Below are 20,393 nucleotides of genomic sequence, written 5' to 3' on the forward strand. Positions count from 1 at the left end.
TTATTTTCTAGCAGTACTTTGAATATGTTGCTTCACTCCGGTGTTTATTGCATTGTTTGCAATAGGAAAGTTACTATAATCGTTATTTTTGTTTCTTTGTATACAACGTGCCCTTTCCCTGGCTCCTCGCCCCCCCCCACCCTACCCAAGCTGCTTTCAAAAATAAAAAAGTATAAAGATTTTCTCATATCACTGGTTTCAAGCTACACAATTATGTAGGTCTTGGTTAGTTTTCTTCATGTTACTGTGAATTTACAGTTTTCATCAAATTTCAAATTCTTTGGTCATTATTAGTTTTTGTCCTCTTGCCTCCTTCAGGGACTTCCTTTATAAGTATATTAAGCTTTACAAACTGTCTCACAGCTTACTATTATTTTGTTCTTTTTATTTCATTTTAACTTTCTATAATTTATCTTAGCTTCTAAGTTGAAGTCTTCAATTTCATTTTTTTCTTTATGTAATGTTTAGTCTGCTACTCCCCCATTTCATCTTTCACATTGTAGTCTTCCTCATTGTAATTTTCACAAGTTTGATTTAGGTGTTTATTATATGTTTCATAACTCTGATTAACTTTTTAAGATTTTATTTATTTTTGACAGACACAGATCACAAGTAGGCAGATAGGCAGGCAGAGAGAGAGGGAGAAGCAGGCTCCCCGCTGAGCAGAGATGTGGGGCTCTATTTCAGGAGCCTGAGTTCATGACCTGAACAAAAGGCAGAGGCCTAACCAACTGAGCTACTCACACGCCCCTCTGATTAACTTTTTTTTTTTTTTTTTAAGATTTTATTCATTTATTTGACAGAGAGAAATCACAAGTAGGCAGAGAGGCAGGCAGAGAGAGAGGAAGGGAAGCAGGCCCCCCGGCCGAGCAGGGAGCCCGATACGGGACTCGATCCCAGCACCCTGAGATCATGACCTGAGCCGAAGGCAGCGGCTCAACCCACTGAGCCACCCAGGCGCCCTCTGATTAACTTTTTAAAGAGCTTTATGGAGACTCATTTAAATTATAAACCGAATTGCTTTTTGTATACAATTGTGTAACCTCTCCATAATCTAATTTTAGGACATTTTAATTTATCCCCTACAAAAAACGCCATGTCCCTTTGTAGACCCTCTGCATACCCTAGCTACCCCCAACCTGTGCCCCACCACCGCTCCCATGCCCGTCCGAGCCCTGGACAACCATCAGTCTACTTTCTTATTTGGATTTGCCTATCTGGACATTTCGTCTAAGTGCCATCATAGACTATGGTCTTTTGTGACTGGTTTCTTTCACTTTGCACCTTGTTTTCAAGGTTCATCTGTGCTTAAGCACGTATACCTCATTTTCTGTTTTTACTGAAAAATACCCCCATTGAATGATGTAGATTTTGTTTTCCAGGTCATCTGCTGATGGACATTTGGGTTGCTTCTACTTTTTGGCCCTTGTAAATAACACTGCTGTGGACACTCGTGTACAAGTTTTCTGCGAACACTCTTTCATTTCTCTTGGATATATACCTAGAAGTGGAACTGGGGTCCATATGGTCACCTGGTGTTTAACATTTTGAGGAAATGGTATTTCCCGAGCAGATGCATTATTTTTATATTCCCAGCAGCCACATCAGCATTCCACACTCTGCACATCCTAACCTTTTAATACTTTTTATACCTCTGCTTATTTTTTTTGAACATAACTTTTCCTTGCCTGTTTGATTCTAACATTGATTTCTGTTCTATTCAGTGATTTTATTTTTTCCTTCTCATTATGGTTTTTCTTTTCTTCCTTATTTTTTTTGCAAACTTTGTGGTTTTTAACTGGATGCCAGACATGGTAAACTGTACGTTGAAGGCTGCTGTTCCGGCATGCCGGTCGGAGCGCTCTTCCCAGGGCCCCCAGCTGGTGCAGCTTTCGGCCTTAGCGGGAGGAGCCGATCCTGGTTCCTGCCTCTCAGCGTCTTCCAGTTCCTCACGTCCTTTCCCCGCAGCCCCCCCTGGGGCCCGCGGTGCCAGGCACTCAGCTAACCCAGAGCAGCGCGCGGAACAGGTTCTCCGCCGCGGTCCGGGGCGGATCCCGGCCGGCGGGCGGAGCCCCGGAGTGGCGAGCAGGCACTGGTGGGGCCGGGAGTCGGATCCTCGGACAGGTCCGTCAGAAAGCGACGCGTTCCGGCGCTGCAATCAGCGGCCCCCTGCGCCTCTAGGATCCCTGTTCTTTCCTAAGAATGCCAAGCGTCCGTGGGAAAGCACGCCCACTGTTCTCCCTCTACCACAACATAATTTTTAAAGTGATCTCAGGGCTTAAAGACTCCCCTAAACCCCGAACTCAGAGACTTAGTCTCCACGTCCTGTCAAGAGCGAAGCGGCCGCGCTCCCTTGACCTGGCCCAGAGAACACTCGCAGCCTACAGCCCGACTACGGGCTGCGCGCAGGCGCAGAACTCGGTGCGCCGGCCGCCAGGGCGCCGGCGCAAACATCCGGCGTTCCAACGGCTCGCTCGTCAGCGCTTACCAATCAGAGTGCACGCTGGCCCTTGGTTTCCGCCCCCTGGCCCCGCAGCCAATCGCTTGTCCAGGCGCGCAGCCGCGGCGAATCCAAACGGCACTGCGGCCTGGCGGCGGAAGAGCCGAAGCCCACCGGCTGCAGACATGGAGGGGCGGGAAGCCGGGGTGCGAGCGCCAGCGCTAGAGTAAGCTAGGTGACAGCCGGGAGCGGGAGGGGAGGACCCTGCCGCACCACGCGGACCCCCGGTGGTCCCGGCACCCAGCTGTGCGGGCCGCGGCGACTGAGGGAGGGACTTCCCTCTCCCCGCGCGCGCACACCCTGGCCTGTCCCCGCGCACCTCCACGTCCCCTCGCGGTTAGCTGCGTCCACGCAGGACGCGTGTGGCAGAGTCACTTAGCTTCTGTGTCCCCTCCGTCCTCGCACACTTCCCCACCCCTGCCTGCCTGCCTGGGGACGCTTTAGCCCCCAGGGAGGAAGGTCCAGGGAGAGCCTGGACCACCCTCCTCCAACTCTGCCCGAGGTTGCTACCTGCCTGGGACTCCCCTGCGCGTCGGAGCGGGGGCGCCTTGTCTTCCTGTCCCTGTGCTGCCTTGACTCCCCTTGCTCTGCTTAACTTATTCAGGGTGTGTATTGCCTTTATACACACTGGCCAGGACTAGCACCCAAGGAGTCTCCCTTTTCCCCCGTCTTCTTTCCCTCAGGGCCCTGGCCAAGCTGGCAGACATCATGGAGCCCATTGGCCGGCAAGAAGAGACAGAGCTGCCGGCCCAGATCCTGGCGGAGTTTGTGATGGTATGTGCAGGATTGGCCACCGGGGGCTCTCCTGGGTCCTCTGGGTGGGGGGTAGTGGGTGGTGGGGATGGTGAGCACCCAGGAAGGCATTCTCAGCCTACCAGGGCACACAGGTAATGATGTTCCCTGACTTTGCCTGCTCTCCAAACAGGACTCCCGGAAGAAGGACAAACTGCTCTGCAGCCAGCTTCAGGTAGTAGACTTCCTGCAGAACTTCTTGGCTCAGGAGGATGTTGTCCAGGGACTAGACCCCTTGGCTTCTGAAGACACCAGCCGTGAGTGGGGGTGGGGGAGGGATGGGAAAGGAAGGAGCTGTCAGTAGGGTCAGCTGATGGGAAAGCAGAGGCCTCAGTGTTGTAGGCAGGCAGGTTAGTCTCCTTTATGTTCTTATCTTTGGTGGATCCTTTCAGGGCAGAAGGCACTTGCAGCCAAGGAGCAGTGGAAAGAGCTGAAGGCCTCCTACCAAGAGCATGTGGAAGCCATCACAGGTGCCCTGACCCAGGCTTTGCCCACAATGGTGGAGGCCCAGAGGAAGCGGGCGCAGCTCCTTGGAGCCCTGGAAGAGCTCCAGGCCAAGGTGAGCCAGGCTGAGGGGAGAGAATGTCAGGCAGAGAGGAGGGAAAGGGCACACATGCTGAGCCTACTGGCCACCTCCCAGAATCCAACCAGAAAAACACTCCTCCTCTTCTTGTTCCTCTCCTTTGTTTCCCTGCAGAAGCAGGTGGCCATGGAAAGACTGAGAACAGCCCAGAAGCAGTGGCAGCTGCAACAGGTGGGTCCACATCCCTAGGAAAATCTCCCTTCCCTACCACCATGTCATTGCATGAGCTAAATCCTCTGCCTGGAGGACCTTCTTTCCCCTCCTCTCTTGTGAGGCATTACAGCACAGGGGCCAGCATAACCACGTCCTGTGTTAGGACTTTGGGCAGTTCCCTCACTTCCTGTCCATCGAGTCTTGTCTGGAGTGGAAGTGAGGTTAGCACCTACCGTATGGATCTCAGTTGATGAAGTCGTTAGCAGAGCAAGTGCTTACATGGCCACATGGCACTTAGCAGGCTAGAGAAGTTATCCTATATGTGCCCTTTTCCTTCAGAATGCTTTCCACTGGAATAGCTCATTCCTTTTTCTCTAGGGCCCCTGTTTTGCCTAAAGCGGCTAGGGTCCCCCTTTCCATCTGTGCGTCTGAGCCCCAAGCCTGGAGGGGTTAAGAAAATGGCTGTAAGACCTGCACATCCAAGGAGCCACGTTTGCTTTCTCATTCCCGGTAGGAGAAGCATCTGCAGCATCTGGCAGAAGCCTCTGCAGAGGTGAGGCAGCGGCAGAGAGGAGCTCAGCAGGAGCTTGAACAACTGTCTCAGGAGCTTGGAAGTCTGCAACAGCAGGCAGAGAAGAAGCGGGACACGCTTCACAGGTGAGTCTGGGAGTGTGAGCTACAGATTCAGCCCGGTCCAGTTTCCCTTCTTTACAACTCTCTTTATCCCTCTCCTTCAGGCACCAGACCTTCCTCCAGCTGTTATACACTCTGCAAGGGAAGCTGCCATTTCCTGAGGCAGAGACAGAGCTGCCACAGATGCTGGATCTTTCTAAGGATAAGCCCCAGAAACAGAACCCTGGGGATACCATAGGGGAAGACAGGAGTATGCTGTCCAAGGTGAATGAGAGATGGGCTGGGAGCCAGGGAGGTGGAGAAAGAAGCTGGGAGATAGGCTTCACCCACTACCCATACCCTGTCTCTGTCCCCAAGGCTGATGGCCCACAGCCTGCTGGAGATCTGAGCTCACCTGGACTTCCTGAGGGACAACAACATGGGAAAGGAACCTAGAGCAGGTCCGACTCTGGACTCTGGTGTCCCTGGACTGCAGGTATGGAAGGAAGGAGGACCTCTGGTCTCTGTCTCTGGGCTCTGTTTTCACAGAGGGGCAGAAGATGGGAAGGATTAATCTATGGCTGAAGCTTATCGCTACATCCTGTACCCAGCTGCCTTGGGCTAACCCCTCTCTCTTCCTGAACTCCCTAGTCCCACCCTATTGCAGGATGGACTAGGAATTCCTGACCAGTCTGGTTTCTGACCATGACCTAGATGGGGGTGGGCTCTGGATTCTGTTGATTAAGAGCCCTAGAGGTCTGTTAGTTATCTTTTTCCTGTTCCTGTGTTGGTGGGAAGAGCCACACTTGAAGCCAGCAATATGACAGGTGCTGGGACTGGTGTGAATAGAGAGGATGCAGATGGGAAAGGGGCCCTGGCTTGGAGCCTCATGGGTTGCTCGTCCAAATTCATATGAATCAAACATGCTGAGCTGATTAATTCAGTGAAGAGGAGAATGCTTTGTGCAGGTGGTTAGATACAGGAAGATAATTTTAATTGCTGACCCAAATATCGATTGAATCCATGCTTTGTGTCAGGGCCCTTGCTATGAACTGGAGCTATAGCAGCGGGCTTACCTGACTAGTCCTTGGCTGGCTGTGGGGAACATAATGATCATGAACAAGTAAACAGGTCGATACCTGATTGCAGAGTGTGGTAAACATGGGAAAACAATAGTATGGTAAATTTAGAGCAGTAGTAACAGAGAGACCCTTCTTTGCAGGGGGTTGTGTGTTCTCTGTCAGTTTGCCCCCTCTCCTCCACGGGTCTCTTGCTGGGCGCGGGAACAGTGGGGATATGGCTGCTTGGGAGAGAGTACCTCTCTGATTGGGAGCGAAAGGCTGCTTGCGAAGAGAGGGAGGGACACCAGTGACAGCTGCAGTGGGAAACCCATTCTCCCATTGAAAACAGGACCCTCCTCTGTGAGCAGGACTCAAGCATCTCTGAGAAAGAGACAGTGAGGCTTTGTTTGTAGTGAGAGAGTTTCAAGAGATGCTGCTGCTCTCTGCTGTGTCTCTGACCAGGGGCCTCCTAGCAGGTAGAGATTGAGATCCTTAGGCACGCTGGTCATTTCCTCTGCCTTTCGGAGGTCCCAAGTGTTCTAATTGTTCTTTTGAATGTGTTGGCCCATTGTGTATATATGAAGTGGGACAGATACCAGAGGTCTTTGATGACTCCACAGTGACAGAGTGAGGGGAGTGGTGAGGATTGAGGATTTTTCTCCAAGGAGCACACAGATACCTGAAGGGATGCTCTCCATCTGCCCATCCAGCCACTCACACACGGTCCTGAATGTAGCCTTCTAGCAACCCCCATAGCAGTCTAGTCCTTCCTCTGCTTCCCACTGGGTGGGCTCCCCTCCCCTGCATTCTGGATCATTTTTGTAGTCTTGTAGACCCTGAAATTTTTACAGTATGTAGGGCAGAGCAGAAATACCCATAGTGAGGAAGGAGGGCCTCCTAGGGGGCGCTTGGGGTATAGGTTGGGCTGGTGTGGACTCACCATGTCCTTGCACACATGGTGACTGCCAGAGAGTCAGCAGAGACAGGATACTCTGTGGAGCCTGCATGTGCAGGTCAAGGAATGTTTTGAGATGCTCCATGTCAAGGTACAGGGGAAGATATTGGGTAGATGACTAGTAATCCCACTTAGACATCTGAGGAACTTCTGGGAACCAGCTTTCTCTCAGGGAGTGCGAACAAGTCAATGCACACATGAGGCCAAAGGGGAGGGGAGGCTCGAGTGTTCTGTTGGCCAATGTGGTCCATGGTGTTGGTGCTCTGCACTGACAAGCTCAGGAATTGGGATTTGTTTTCAGTTAGGATAGCTACTCTGTCCTCACTTAGGTTCCCCTAAACACTGTCCTGTTCACTATTTTTGCACCAGACACCCCTGTTTAGGGTGGGAGCCTCCCCCTGGGAAATTGTGGTCTCTGCTGCCTGCTGAATATTTCCTCTTCCTCTTTTCCATCTGGTGGAGGGACACGGAGACCATTAAGGCACAGGGAGGGATGGACACTAGTAAGGACCAGGAGTATCCCTGATAAACAAAATGGACAGTAGGCTTAGTCTGATTACAGAAACACTCTCTCTGATATCCATAAAAACAATGTTTTCCTTTTAAACAAAATTTTCTTTTGTGGTGAAATACATTTTGCTTTTTTCCCAAGTTATAATTTCATATTTCCTAGCTACTGTTACATTTTTCTAAGAATTTTTCATTTCTAATTTTTTAAGGTTATTGGTATAAAGTTATGATTTTTTTTTTTTTTTTTTTTTTACCCTTTTAATTTCTGCAGTCTGTTGTAGAACGGCCTAATGTTGGACTCCTGATATTTTTGTGCCTTACCTGATTTTCTCGCTGACCTATTTCGGATGTTCATTCAGTTGCAAATATCAGTAGAGTCAGAGATTGGCTTTTGTGATCCCACTGTCATCTGTCTGTTTTGACTCGATTGGTAGTCCTTTCTTGGCCATTTCCTATCTTCTGTATTTCGGTGAAGATGATGTACTTTTTTGTAAACTTCTAATATGTATCAGTTGATAGGCTTGTGCATTTGGTTCTTCGTTCATTTTCTCAAATAAACATGTAAGGGTATACATTTTTTCTGGTTTTATCTAAGTATTTTCATGGTCATTCAATTCACAGAATTTTCTGTTTCCCATTATTTGATTCCTGAGTTTCTTAGAAGAATAATTTTGAAATTTTCTACTTTATGTGGGAAGATAATCCTTCTAAGTTTATTCTAAGTTGGTCAGAAAATGTCATCTATATGATGAATTTGGTGTAGAGAGCAGTTACAGCCATGAATGTAGTCTCTTTTTTTTTGTTTGTTTTGTTTTATGTTTCACATGGATTCGAATAGAGTATTTGTTTTGCAATTGTCGCGTTTGCTGTTTTCTATATATATCTTTTAGGTGGTGCTTGTTATATGTTTGGTTAATCTTCTGTATACTTAATTTTTTGTTTTCTGATTATTACCTTCTGAGAGGTGTGTTCAGGTCTCCAAGTGTTGACAGTGGGTCAGTTTATTTCTCCTTGCAGTTCTGGTAAAGTTGGCTTTTCATGCTCTGTGGCTACTAGAAGCCACGATGCATTTACATGTGTGTCTCTCTTCTTAATGGAACTGGACAGTCACGTAGTGGCATCCTTTATCTCCAGGTGAGTGTTCCTTAGCTTGCGATACAATGGATTCTGGTACAACCTAGCCAGCTCCGAGGTTGATCCCTCGCCTGCTACGTCTCTCCTACAACCTTCTGAATTTCAACATTTCTTTACCCTTATGTTTATCACTTTTGTACCACATTTAAAGATGTTTTTAAAGATCCAGTTTCATAATTTTTGTACCTAAGACTGTATTTGTGTCAGTTTTTTCATTCACTTTTCCTTGTTTCTTATATATTCCTTTTTTGCCTTTGGTTTCGTTTATTATTTATTTATTTATTTTTTATAATTTTGTTCTCGTTAATTTTATCTTTTTCTCCTGAAGTTCTTCCTGATTATTATCCCAGTTTAGCTTTGGTAGTTAATAAAGTCTGCAGTGAAATGTAACAAGTACTGAAGCTGAGAAGACTTGACCATTGATCATACTATAAACTTCTATAAGATACTTTTGTCCAGTTTATTACTTCTAGCTTGTTCTCTTCTCACAAATCAGACTTCTTGTTCTCTACAGTGTTGTGTTAATGTTCACTCATTTATTTTGATTTTTTTCTTTTTCCTCCTACTTGATTTTTAGAAGTCAGCTTTCATATGGCATGATGGCCCCATGTGAAATACATGTATTGGGCTTTCTTATAGTTAGGGTCCAGAGGCTCTATAACACTTATTTCTTACTATGAAATATTTTTTATTTTATTCTCATTCTTTTTCTTTTTTTTTTACGACTTTATTTATTTATTTGAGAGAGAGAGAGCAAGAGAGCACACGCAGGTAGAGCTGCAGAGGGAGAGGAAGAAGCATGCTTGCCGCTGAGCAGAGAGCCAGATGTGGGGCTCCATCCCAGGACCCTGAGATCATGACCTGAGCTGAAGGCAGACACCTCACTGACTGAGCCACCCAGGAACCCCTTTTATTCTCATTCTTAAAAGATGTTTTTGGAGAAAAGAACTTGGTTACTCTGTCTCCCCAGCCTCCAGCCACTGGCGCTTGGAGAGGAGCGCTCGGTCGCTCCGTCTCCCTGGCCTCCAGCCGTGCTCTCAATTACTCTGTTTCCCTCGTCACTGGCCACACTCTGAGCTCACCCAGCCTGTGCCCAGTTCAAGGTAACCGGGAAATACAAATCAAAATCACAACGAGATACCACCTCACACCAGTCAGAATGGCTAAAATTAACAAGTCAGGAAATGACAGATGCTGGCGAGGATGTGGAGAAAGGAGAACCCTCCTACACTGTAGGTGGAAATGCAAGCTGGTGCAACCACTCTGGAAAACAGTGTGGAGTGTTCTCAAAAAACTGAAAATAGAGCTACCCTATGACCCAGCGGTTGCACTACTGGGTATTTACCCTAAAGATACAAACGTAGTGATCCGAAGGGGCACATGCACCCAAATGTTTAAGCAGCAATGTCCACAATAGCCAAACTATGGAAAGAACCTAGATGTCCATCAACAGATGAATGGATAAAGAAGATGTGTGTGTGTGTGTGTGTGTGTGTGTGTGTATACACACACACATATATATATATATATATATGTATATATATATATATATATATATGCATATGCAATGGAATACTATGCAGCCATCAAAAGAAATGAAATCTTGCCATTTGCGATGACGTGGATGGAACTAGAGAGTATTATGCTTAGTGAAATAAGTCAATCAGAGAAAGACAACTATCATATGAGTTCCCTGATATGAGGAAGTGGAGATGCAACATGGGGGGCTTGGGAAGTAGGAAAAGAAAAAATGAAAGATTATGGGATCTGGAGGGAGACAAACCATAAAAGACCCAATCTCAAAAAAATAGACTGAGGGTTGCTGGGGGGAGGAGGGGAGGGAGCGGGTGGTGGGGATATGGACATTGGGGAGTGTATGTGCTATGGTGAGTGCTGTGAAATGTGTAAACCTGGCAATTCACAGACCTGTACCCCTGGGGATAAAAATACATTGTATGTTTATAAAAAAAAAAGAGAAATGAGAGGTGATCACAATCCATGAGATGAACAATTCTGGTTGGGAAGCCATGACTTGCCAATGATTCCAGAGGAAATGAGTCCATGTTACCTACCACGGCAACACTGACAACTGTGTACTTGTATGCAGTTTTTCTCCTCTTTTGTCTCATTCTATTTGTACTTCTCAGGATCACTTACCACACCTATATTCGAGTTGGGCACTGTCTTAAGAGAATAAACTACATCAGAGGATTGTATATTCACTTGAATAACCAGTGACACCTTTTTTTTTTTGCCCAAGAATAAAATGAAAATCTCTAAAAAAAAAAAAAAAGGGTGTTTTTGTTATGTAGAGAATGCTGAGTAGACAGGTACTTTCATTTAAAATTTAAAACATTGATGACCTGGACACCTGGGTGGCTCAGTCCGTTAAGCGGCTGCCTTCAGCTCAGGTCATGATTCCAGTGTCCTGAGACCCAGACCCACATCGGGCTCCTTGCTCAGCAGGGAGCCTGCTTCTCCCTCTGCCTCTGCCTATCACTTTGCTTGTGCTCACTCTCGCTCCTCTCTCTCTCTCTGACGAATAAATAAATAAAATCTAAATTAAAAATAAAAAAATAAAAATAAAAATAAAAGATCTTGTTCCGTGATTATCTGCTTTGACTTTGCTGACAAGTCAGCTACCTGTTAAAAGCTCTTCCTATACTTCTGGTTCTGCTTACAGGCATTTGTTCTGCTTACAGTTAGTTGGCCTTGCTAAATCTGAAATTGCCAGTCCCAATCTTTCAACAGTTCTGGAGTTTTTTCAGGTTGCTTAAAAAATGGTCTTACCTCTTCTGTACAGGCTTCTTCCACACCAATTAGACATCAGTTAGATGTTTTAACTTCATTCTTCATGTTATATAAACTTTGTTTTATATTTATAATGTTTTCTCTCTATAATGCATTTAGATGCTTTTCTTTATTTTGTTACTAATTTGTGTGTTAATTGTTACATTTGTCACATACATTTGTTACTAATATCTTGTTTTATCATTCATTTCTTAATTTTTGTTCTTAATTTTCAAGCAGATACAGTGACCCCAGTCTATGTTATTTGGATTTTTGTTGTTATTCTGGGCTACGCTTTGAGTTTGTCTTTTCTTACCGTAATACAATATATACAGGCCTTTTGTCTGTGTTGGAAAGCTTCATGATTTCCATCTTTGCAGGGCTGGGTTCTTTATCACACACACTCCTTGTTTCTTTGCATGGTCACATTTGATGGAACTCTATTGAGAATTCTTGTGGCTGGTTACAGAGTTGAGAATATTTGTGTTTACTTCTGTCAGTCACTTGTAGATAGCAGCAATACAACCTTTAGAAAAAAATGTTTCAAGATATATGTTAATGTTCTTTATGGCTTTCCTCATTTTCATTCTGTTCTTTGAAGATTTTTTTTCTTTTTATTAGTATTTCTCAAAGATATATTTTTTCCTGTTTTTCAAAATCACAAGCTTTTGGCATTATTTTAATACTGTTTTAATGTTCTTTTATTACATTAAATTTCCAAGGTACCATCCTGCAATTCTCTATTGAATTCTATTTTTATGTGACTGACTTCTTCCAGGAAGATAGTCTTGTTAACCCTTGGATAGTTTCAGCAAAGTTTTTTTTTTTTTTTTTTTTTTTTAGATTTTTATTTATTTATTTGACAGAGAGAGATCACAAGCAGGCAGAGAGGCAGGCAGAGAGAGGAGGAAGCAGGCTCCCTGCCGAGCAGAGAGCCCGATGCGGGGCTCGATCCTAGGACTCTGAGATCATGACCTGAGCCGAAGGCAGCGGCTTAACCCACTGAGCCACCCAGGCGCCACCAGTTTCAGCAAAGTTAATCCCTCATTCTTTCTTTACGATGCTAAGATTTATAAAACTAAGGTTTCACTTTGAATATTCTACCCTACTGTGAAAAAAAAGCTATACTAGAATAAAAGAATAATATAAAATATATGTGTTCTAGAATGACAAATTATATGATTGGAAAAGAAAGCTATTATAACCATTCTAGGATCTCTGCTAGTACCCCATTCTTACCTTATACAATTTATACACCTTTTTGTATTTCAATTTGTATGTATCTTTGAGGCAATTTGTGTATATTTTGAAATACAAAGTGTGAAATTAAATAATTTCATTATTATTCCTAGCCTAGTACTTAAATGGATCTTTTGCTAATTTGAACACTGAGGAATTTAGTATTTGGGTCTTGATATACTTTGTTCTTGAAATGTAGGGTAGCCTAGGCATTAAGTGTCAGTCTCAGGAATTAGTGTCTTTTATGTTTGTTTCAGGCCTTTTTAAATAGTTTTTGGGGGATTGTACATTTTTTTATTTATGTTGTTAAGTTGTATTTATATAACTGTTGATGTAGTTTTTAAAATAAACCTTGTTAATGTTCATGGAGCTCTGAAATATACAAAAATTAGTTGTCAGATACCATATTCCCATATGTTTCTAAATTTTAAATTGTCCGGTGGACTTTAGCGAACAGGCCTACATACAAGGCATGCATGATTTCATGTCGCCCTGCATTTCTTTGTTATTAAACCATAGTGAAGGAGTTGATAATTACTTAAATGGATAATTACTGAATGCCTAAAATAGTGTTTTGAAATAGAAAACAGGGGTAAACCCAGAACTGTGCTTTCAGAGGATGACCAGACTATTAGAAATAAGAGATTATCACACGTAAACATTATAAAAGAAATAAGCCAAGAAAAAATATATATGTGTGTATATGTATGTGTAATCCAGTGCATAAGAACTTATTCTATTTACACCATGCTATAAAAAAATGATGGGAAAAAAACAATGTGAGTTGGAATCATCAAAGTAGGGTTTGTTTATGAAAGAAGGATTGAGTTTAAATTATGCTCTAGATTCTTTGTGTTATGAAATTGTATTGCAAAGATTTCAGGTCTAAACTTAATACCAATCATAAATAGTAAGCATATCAGTTTCATTAATTAAAATACAAGTTTAAAAAGTAGGTATATTAAATTATCCAGTTTTTCATGTAATTTTTCAGTGGACAAGAAGTTATGCTTTAGGGGCGCCTGGGTGGCTCAGTGGATTAAAGCCTCTGCCTTCAGCTCAGGTCATGATCTCAGAGTCCTGGGATTAAGCTCTGCATCAGGCTCTCTTCTCAGCGGGGAGCCTGCTTCCTCTTCTCTCTCTGCCTGCCTCTCTGCCTACTCGTGATCTCTGTCTGTCAAATAGATAAATAAAATCTTAAAAAAAAAAAAAAAAGAAGTTATGCTTTATGTGGCTTTGAGAGAAAGAAATACAGGGACTGAGGCCAGTCCACTCTCTCCATATCTGTGAGGTCTGGATTATCTGGCTCAGATGTTCTAGAAATAAAAGAGGAATTTAAAGTAATGTGTTCGGTGAAGTTTGGCTTTATTTCTGGCTGTTTGATTGGATCACTCCATGAGGACAGACTCTGAAGAGCATGTGCAGCTTCGTGTTTGGAGACTCTGCTCTTGGTGATGACTGAGACGCACTTTGTGTGTCATTATCAACATGAGAAAGGCAAGTTCAGTCCCCAAAATACGCACACATAAACCAGGCAGAGAGCATGTAGATTCGACGGAGGAAGGAATTACACTGCTCTTCTCAGCTCCAGATCCTGCCGTTCACCACTGGCACTCTTAGCTCCTCTGTCCAGGAACATGCATAACTTCCATCCCCAGGTGAACACCCAGCAGTGCCTTCATACTTTAAAAGGACTTATTAAATATTCACTGGGTTATGTTCAGGGAAGATTTCCCAAAGAGCTGCCTCTTGAGCTCAATTTCAAACAAATTATCCAGAGGTTGATTTCATCATTTATTGAATGTTAGCTATGTCCTGAGCATAAGTTTAGAGAATTAAAAGAAAAAAAGAAAGAAAGAAAAAAGATGATAAAGACAATGTGAGTTTAAATTTGAAGACAAGAAGGATGACTCTGTTAAGAAACTAATTCCATGGGTACTTGGGTGGCTCAGTCAGTTAAGCTCTGCCTTCAGCTTAGGGTCTTGGGATGGAGTCCCATGTTGGGCTCTCTGCTCAGCAGGGAGTCTGGTTTTCCCTCTCTACCTCTTTAAAGTAAATAAATAAAATCTTCCAAAAAAAAAAAAAATAGGTAGAACAGGGATCACAATTATGAGCAAGTGCATGTTACACCCACCAGAGCCATCATAAAAGCATTTCAGTAACACTAGCATTCCTGGATGGTGGTAGTTACCCATCAGAACAATGTGTACCGGGGCACCTGGGTGGCTCAGTGGGTTAAGCCGCTGCCTTCGGCTCGGGTCATGATCGCAGGGTCCTGGGATCAAGCCCAGGGCTCTCTGCTCAGCAGGGAGCCTGTTTACTTCTCTCTCTCTCTCTCTCTGCCTGCCTCTCTGCCTGCTTGTGATCTCTGTCAAATAAATAAATAAAATCTTAAAACAAAACAAAACAAAAAAAACAATGTGTACCAACTAGAAACTGATGAACTGCCTTACCTGCGGCTCACTGCTTTTTGGTGTGTGAGTCGCTGAAAGCTCGTGACTTCCTGAGAATGTTGGAAAGCATTTACAACAACGCAGAATTATTGTGCCTGAGTAATATTCTGCTTATCAAGGTTTAGGGCCGAACACTAACTGCTTGGTGGGGAGCCTGCTTCCCCCTCTCTCTGCCTGCCTCAGTACCTACTTGTGATCTTTCTCTCTCTGTTGAATAAATGAATAAAATCTTAAAAAGAAAAAAAAAATCAGCTGTGATTTAAAATGTTTATGATAAGGATTGGTGACCAACTTCCCATCAGTTTGCAAAATGAGTATGTTTTTTTAAACAATACCCTATGACTACCATAATAACTTTAGTTTTTAATAATTATGTTGAAAGGTATTCAGAGATACTGGAATGTACAGATGAGAGGAGCTTTACATGAGGTTCCCGAATCACTCTTGGTGGTAGCAACAGGCTGTTCTTACTCTTGAAAAAGAATACGAGAAATCTTATTTGAATAAAAAAAAAAAAGTGGTTGTGATTTTAAGAGATTATTCTGTTTTACCCCTTCCACTATCTCTATCCCATCTCAGGAATTTTCGGGAACTAATTCACTAACTTTAACTCTGTTGTGTGGTGGTGGTCTGAAGAAGTAGGTAGTGAAACAAACTTGAGGTTTATAACAACAAAAAGGAAGGGCTATTAGATATTTATGTAGTTCTGATTATCATTGTTATACATCGAGTATCTTTTGTTTTGAAGAATGACTAAAACTGTGGGGTTCCATGTGCCTCAAGGAAGCAGTTTTGTTTTCTAAGTAATGAAATAGGTTCTGTTTGGTACTGGATATTCTACAACAGTGTAACCGGTGTGAGTCTACCTGTAATTTACCACTCATGTTGTCCAGCTTGAACAGGGGATAGTCTGGTGGATAGTAGTGAGGATTTCCATATGAGGTTTACAGTTTCTGGGAAATTTCTTGCCTTGTTTGCTCTTTTTCTGAAAGTGTGTGTGTGGGCGCGCACATGTGCATACCCAGTCATATTCATATAAGGTGCTTCTTTATAGTTGGAGGTTAAGTTGATAATTACATGCAGATTCAGAATTGTACTACTACCAGGTAATTTTTCTGTTAGTATGTATTAATGATGCACTTCAGCAAACTTTTCTGAGCACTTATGTGCCAGTTACTCTTCCATTTTTTAATAAAAATATATTTGACATATAAATATGTTTGTAAATATATGACATGTAAATATATTTGACGTGCATAAATTTAAGTTGTAAAACATGTTAATTTGATAGTTGATATACTGTGATTGCCGTTGTAATGTAGAGGTGCCATAATTAGCACCTCTGTCACATTATTTAATTATTATTTCTTTTAGTGGTTAGAATAATTAAGTTCTAATCTCTTAGCAAGTTTGATGGTGATCCTACAGTATTACACTGCATTATATCTTTAGGGCTTATTTACTACTCCTTGTAAGTTTGTCCACTAAGCAATAGGACTCTAAGCAGTCCTTAGATGAGTCCACCCCTCATCCTTTGGTAATCACCATTGTGTTGTGTTTCCATGAGTTTGGCTTTTTTAGATTCCGCATATAAGTATACCATATTTTACTTGGCCTTTCTCTTCCGACATACCTCACTTAGAATGATTGCTCAAGGTCCATCCACGTTGTCTCAAATGGCAAGATGTTCTTCTTTCACATGGTTGGATGATATTTATGTGTATATACGTGAATATATACGATACATATGGGTAATAAATAGAATGTAATATATATGCATCACATCTTCTTCATCAGTTCCTCCAATGATGAACATTTATGTTGTTTCCGTATCTTGGCTATTGTGAATAATGCTGCAGCGAAAATGGGAGTTCAGAAATATTTTTGATATATTGTTTTCATTCCCTTTGGGTGTATACACAGCAATAGTGTTGCCAAGTCATATGGTAGATATGTCTTTAATTTTTTGAGGAACATCTGTATTGTTTTACATATTGGCTGAACCAGTACACAGTGGGAAAGGTCCAGGGAATATAGCTCAGAGGTAGAGCATTTGACTGCATTGGGAAGGGTTCCCCTTCCTCCACATCCTCACTGTACTTGTTCCATCTTCTTGATTCTGGTCAGTCTAACAGGTGTGACTTGATACCTCATGGTGGTTTTGGTTTGACTTTCCCTAATGATGAGTAATGTTGAGCATCTGTTCAATCTGTTCATGTACCTGGTTGCAATTCGGATGTCTGTGGAGAAATGTCTGTTCAGGTCCTGTGCCCATCTACTTTTTTTTTTTTTTTTTTTAATTATGTTGTTTGTTTTGTTATTGAGTTGTCTGAATTCTTTATGTATTTTGGATATTAACTCCTGTTAGATATATCTGGTTTGCAAAAATGCCCCCCCCCCACCGTAGGTTGCCCTTTCATTTTGTTACTTGTTTCTTTTGCTGCACAGAACCTTTTAATTAAGTGTTATGTACTCCCATTTGCTGATTTTTGTTTTTGTTCAAAGTTTGTGCTTTTGGTGTTATCTCCAGAAATTCATTGCCAAATCCAATGTGAAGGAGCTTCTTCCGTACATTTTCTTGTTACAGTGTCGGGTCTTGTGTTTCAATCTTTGATCCATTTTCGGTGAATTTTTGTGAGTGCTGTTAAGAGAGCAGTCTGATTTCTATGCTCTGCATGTGTTTTTTCAGTGCTGTCAGCAGCATTTGTTAGAGACTTTTTCTCTGTTGTGTGTTCTTGGTCCCATGCGGAATATTAATTGACAGTATATGTGGAACTTTAATTCTGAGCTCTATATTCTATTGTCTTGGTCTCTCTGTCTGTTTTTATGCTAGTGGCATATTGTTTTTATTACTGTGGAGTGTAGTATACTCAGAAGTGTGGTAGCTTCAGCTTTGTTCTTCCCCAGTGTTGCTTTGGCTATCCAGGGTCTTTTCTGGTTCTATACAAATTTTAGGTTTGTTCGGTTTTGTTTTGTTTTTAGTTTCTTTGAAGCAGTTGGAATTTTGATGGGGATTGTGTTGAATCTCTCTATAGGTGACTTTGGGTAGTATGGACATGGTAACTATTCTTTCAGTCCATGAACTCCATGAACACAAGATGTCTTTCCACTTATTTGTGACTTCTTCAAATTCTTTCAGCAAGGTCTTGTACTTTTCAATGTACAGATCTTTCACTCCCTTGATTAAATTTATTCCTAGGTATTTTATTGTTTTTGAAGATATTGTAAATAGGATAGTTTTCTTTATCTCATTTTTGGATGTTGCATCATTAGTATACAGAAATGCAACTTTTCATCATGCGCAGATTTTATGTCCTGCAACTTTCCTTAAGTTCTGACAGTTTTTTGATAGGTTTTGGGATTTTGTATATACGAAATCAAAACATATGCAAATAATGGCAGTTTTACTTCTTCCTTTCCACATTGGATGCCTTTTTTGTCTTGATTAAATGCTCTAGGTAGGAATTCCAGTAGTGTATGGTGTAAGGGGCGGGGTGGGGGGAATGGGTATCCTTGTCTTTTTTTTATCTTAGAGGAAAAGCTTTCAAATTTTCTATGTTGAGTATAATGTTAATTATGAGTTTGTTGTATACAGTCTTTATTATGTTGGGTTGTGTTCTTTCAGTGCCCAATTTCTTGAAGGTTTTATCAAGAAAGGATGTTGCATTTTGTCAAATACCTTTTCATCATCTATTGTGATGATCACATGATTTTTTTTTTAAATATTTTTTTTATTAATTTTTTATTTTTTATAAACATATATTTTTATCCCCAGGGGTACAGGTCTGTGAATCACCAGGTTTACACACTTCACAGCACTCACCAAAGCACATACCCTCTCCAATGTCCATAATCCCACTCCCTTCTCCCAAACCCCCTCCCCCCAGCAACCCTCAGTTTGTTTTGTGAGATTAAGAGTCACTTATGGTTTGTCTCCCTCCCAATCCCATCTTGTTTCATTTATTCTTCTCCTACCCACTTAAGCCCCCATGTTGCATCACCACTTCCTCATATCAGGGAGATCATATGATAGTTGTCTTTCTCTGCTTGACTTATTTCACTAAGCATGATACGCTCTAGTTCCATCCAAGTTGTTGCAAATGGCAAGATTTCATTTCTTTTGATGGCTGCATAGTATTCCATTGTGTATATATACCACATCTTCTTGATCCATTCATCTGTTGATGGACATCTAGGTTCTTTCCATAGTTTGGCTATTGTGGACATTGCTGCTATAAACATTCGGGTGCATGTGCCCCTTTGGATCACTATGTTTGTATCTTTAGGGTAAATACCCAATAGTGCAATTGCTGGGTCATAGGGCAGTTCTATTTTCAACATTTTGAGGAACCTCCATGCTGTTTTCCAGAGTGGCTGCACCAGCTTGCATTCCCACCAACAGTGTAGGAGGGTTCCCCTTTCTCTGCATCCTTGCCAGCATCTGTCATTTCCTGACTTGTTGATTTTAGCCATTCTGACTGGTGTGAGGTGATATCTCATTGTGGTTTTGATTTGTATTTCCCTGATGCCAAGTGATCACATGATTTTTTAATCTTTCTTTCTGCTATTGTGCTCTATTACATTGATTGGTTTGTGTATGTTCGAACCATTCTTGCATCCCAGGGATGAATCCCGCTTGGTCATGGTATATAATCATTATTATGTGCTTTAATCTGTTTTGAATTTTTTTAATGTATTCTTGAATTTGGTCTGCCAATATTTTGTTGACATTTTTTGCATTTATATTCACCAGGGATATTGGTCTATAATTTTACTTTCTTGTAGTGGTTCTTTTCTGGCTTAGGTTGCATGGTAGTATTGGTGTCATAGAATGAACTTGGAGGGGGCGCCTGGGTGGCTTAGTGGGTTGAAGCCTCTGCCTTTGGCGCAGGTCATGATCCCAGGGTCCTGCGGTTCCCAGGGTCCCAGGCTCCACGTTGGGCTCTCTGCTCAGCAGGGAGTCTGCTTCCTCCTCTCTCTCTCTCTCTGCCTGCCTCTCTGCCTACTTGTGATCTCTACCTGTCAAATAAATAAATAAAAATCTTAAAAAAAAAAGAAGAATGAACTTGGAGGTGTTCCCCACTCTTCATTTTTTTGGAATAGTTTGAGAACACTTGGCATTAATTCTTCTTTAAATATTTGGTAGAATTCACCAGTGAAGCCTTCTGGTTCTGGAGTTTTCTGTGTTAGATTTTTGATTACTTATTCAATTACTTTACTAGTTATTGGTCTGTTCAGATTTTTTTCCTCTCTTTATTCAGTCTTTGTATATATTGTGTTACTAGAAATTCATCCATTCTTGTAGGTTATATTTTTTGGCACATAATTATTAATATAGTCTCTTAAGATCCTATATATTTCTGTAGTATCAGTTGATTTCTAATTTTATCTATTTGAGTCTTCTTTTTTAATTAGTCTAGCAAAAGGTTTGTCCATTTTGTTTATCTTTTTGAAAAATGAGCTCTTAATTTCATTGATCCTTTCCATTGTTTTTCTGGTCTGTATTTCTTTTATTTCTGCTGTGATCATTATTACCTTCTTTCTTCTAACTTTGGACTTAGATCTTTTTCTAGTTCCTTGAGGTATAAAATCAGGCTTTTTAATTTGTGAT

The 20,393-nt window shown here is 42.1% G+C and overlaps 1 protein-coding gene across 8 annotated transcripts in view; it reads left to right on the forward strand.

The window, feature by feature from the left end:
• Positions 1 to 2,554: 2,554 nt before the first annotated feature.
• ZWINT (ZW10 interacting kinetochore protein) overlaps positions 2,555 to 20,393 on the forward strand; it is a 73,607-nt gene continuing 55,768 nt past the window's right edge. For 7 of the 8 annotated variants that reach the window (XR_009352624.1, XR_009352625.1, XM_059170227.1 and 4 more), the window contains exons 1-8: positions 2,555 to 2,666; positions 3,184 to 3,274; positions 3,426 to 3,549; positions 3,685 to 3,851; positions 3,990 to 4,046; positions 4,543 to 4,685; positions 4,766 to 4,925; positions 5,019 to 5,136. Coding sequence is in view for 6 of the 8 variants with exons in the window: in XM_059170227.1 (XP_059026210.1) it covers positions 2,626 to 2,666; positions 3,184 to 3,274; positions 3,426 to 3,549; positions 3,685 to 3,851; positions 3,990 to 4,046; positions 4,543 to 4,685; positions 4,766 to 4,925; positions 5,019 to 5,096 (861 nt within the window). In the remaining 2 variants the exon portion in view is untranslated. Of the gene's footprint in view, positions 2,676 to 3,183; positions 3,275 to 3,425; positions 3,550 to 3,684; positions 3,852 to 3,989; positions 4,047 to 4,542; positions 4,686 to 4,765; positions 4,926 to 5,018; positions 5,137 to 20,393 lie in introns of all 8 variants that reach the window. The other variant, XM_059170230.1, reaches the window with a different exon arrangement.

Source organism: Mustela lutreola, chromosome 4 (genome assembly GCF_030435805.1).
Source record: "Mustela lutreola isolate mMusLut2 chromosome 4, mMusLut2.pri, whole genome shotgun sequence".
Taxonomy (NCBI): Eukaryota; Metazoa; Chordata; class Mammalia; order Carnivora; family Mustelidae; genus Mustela; species Mustela lutreola.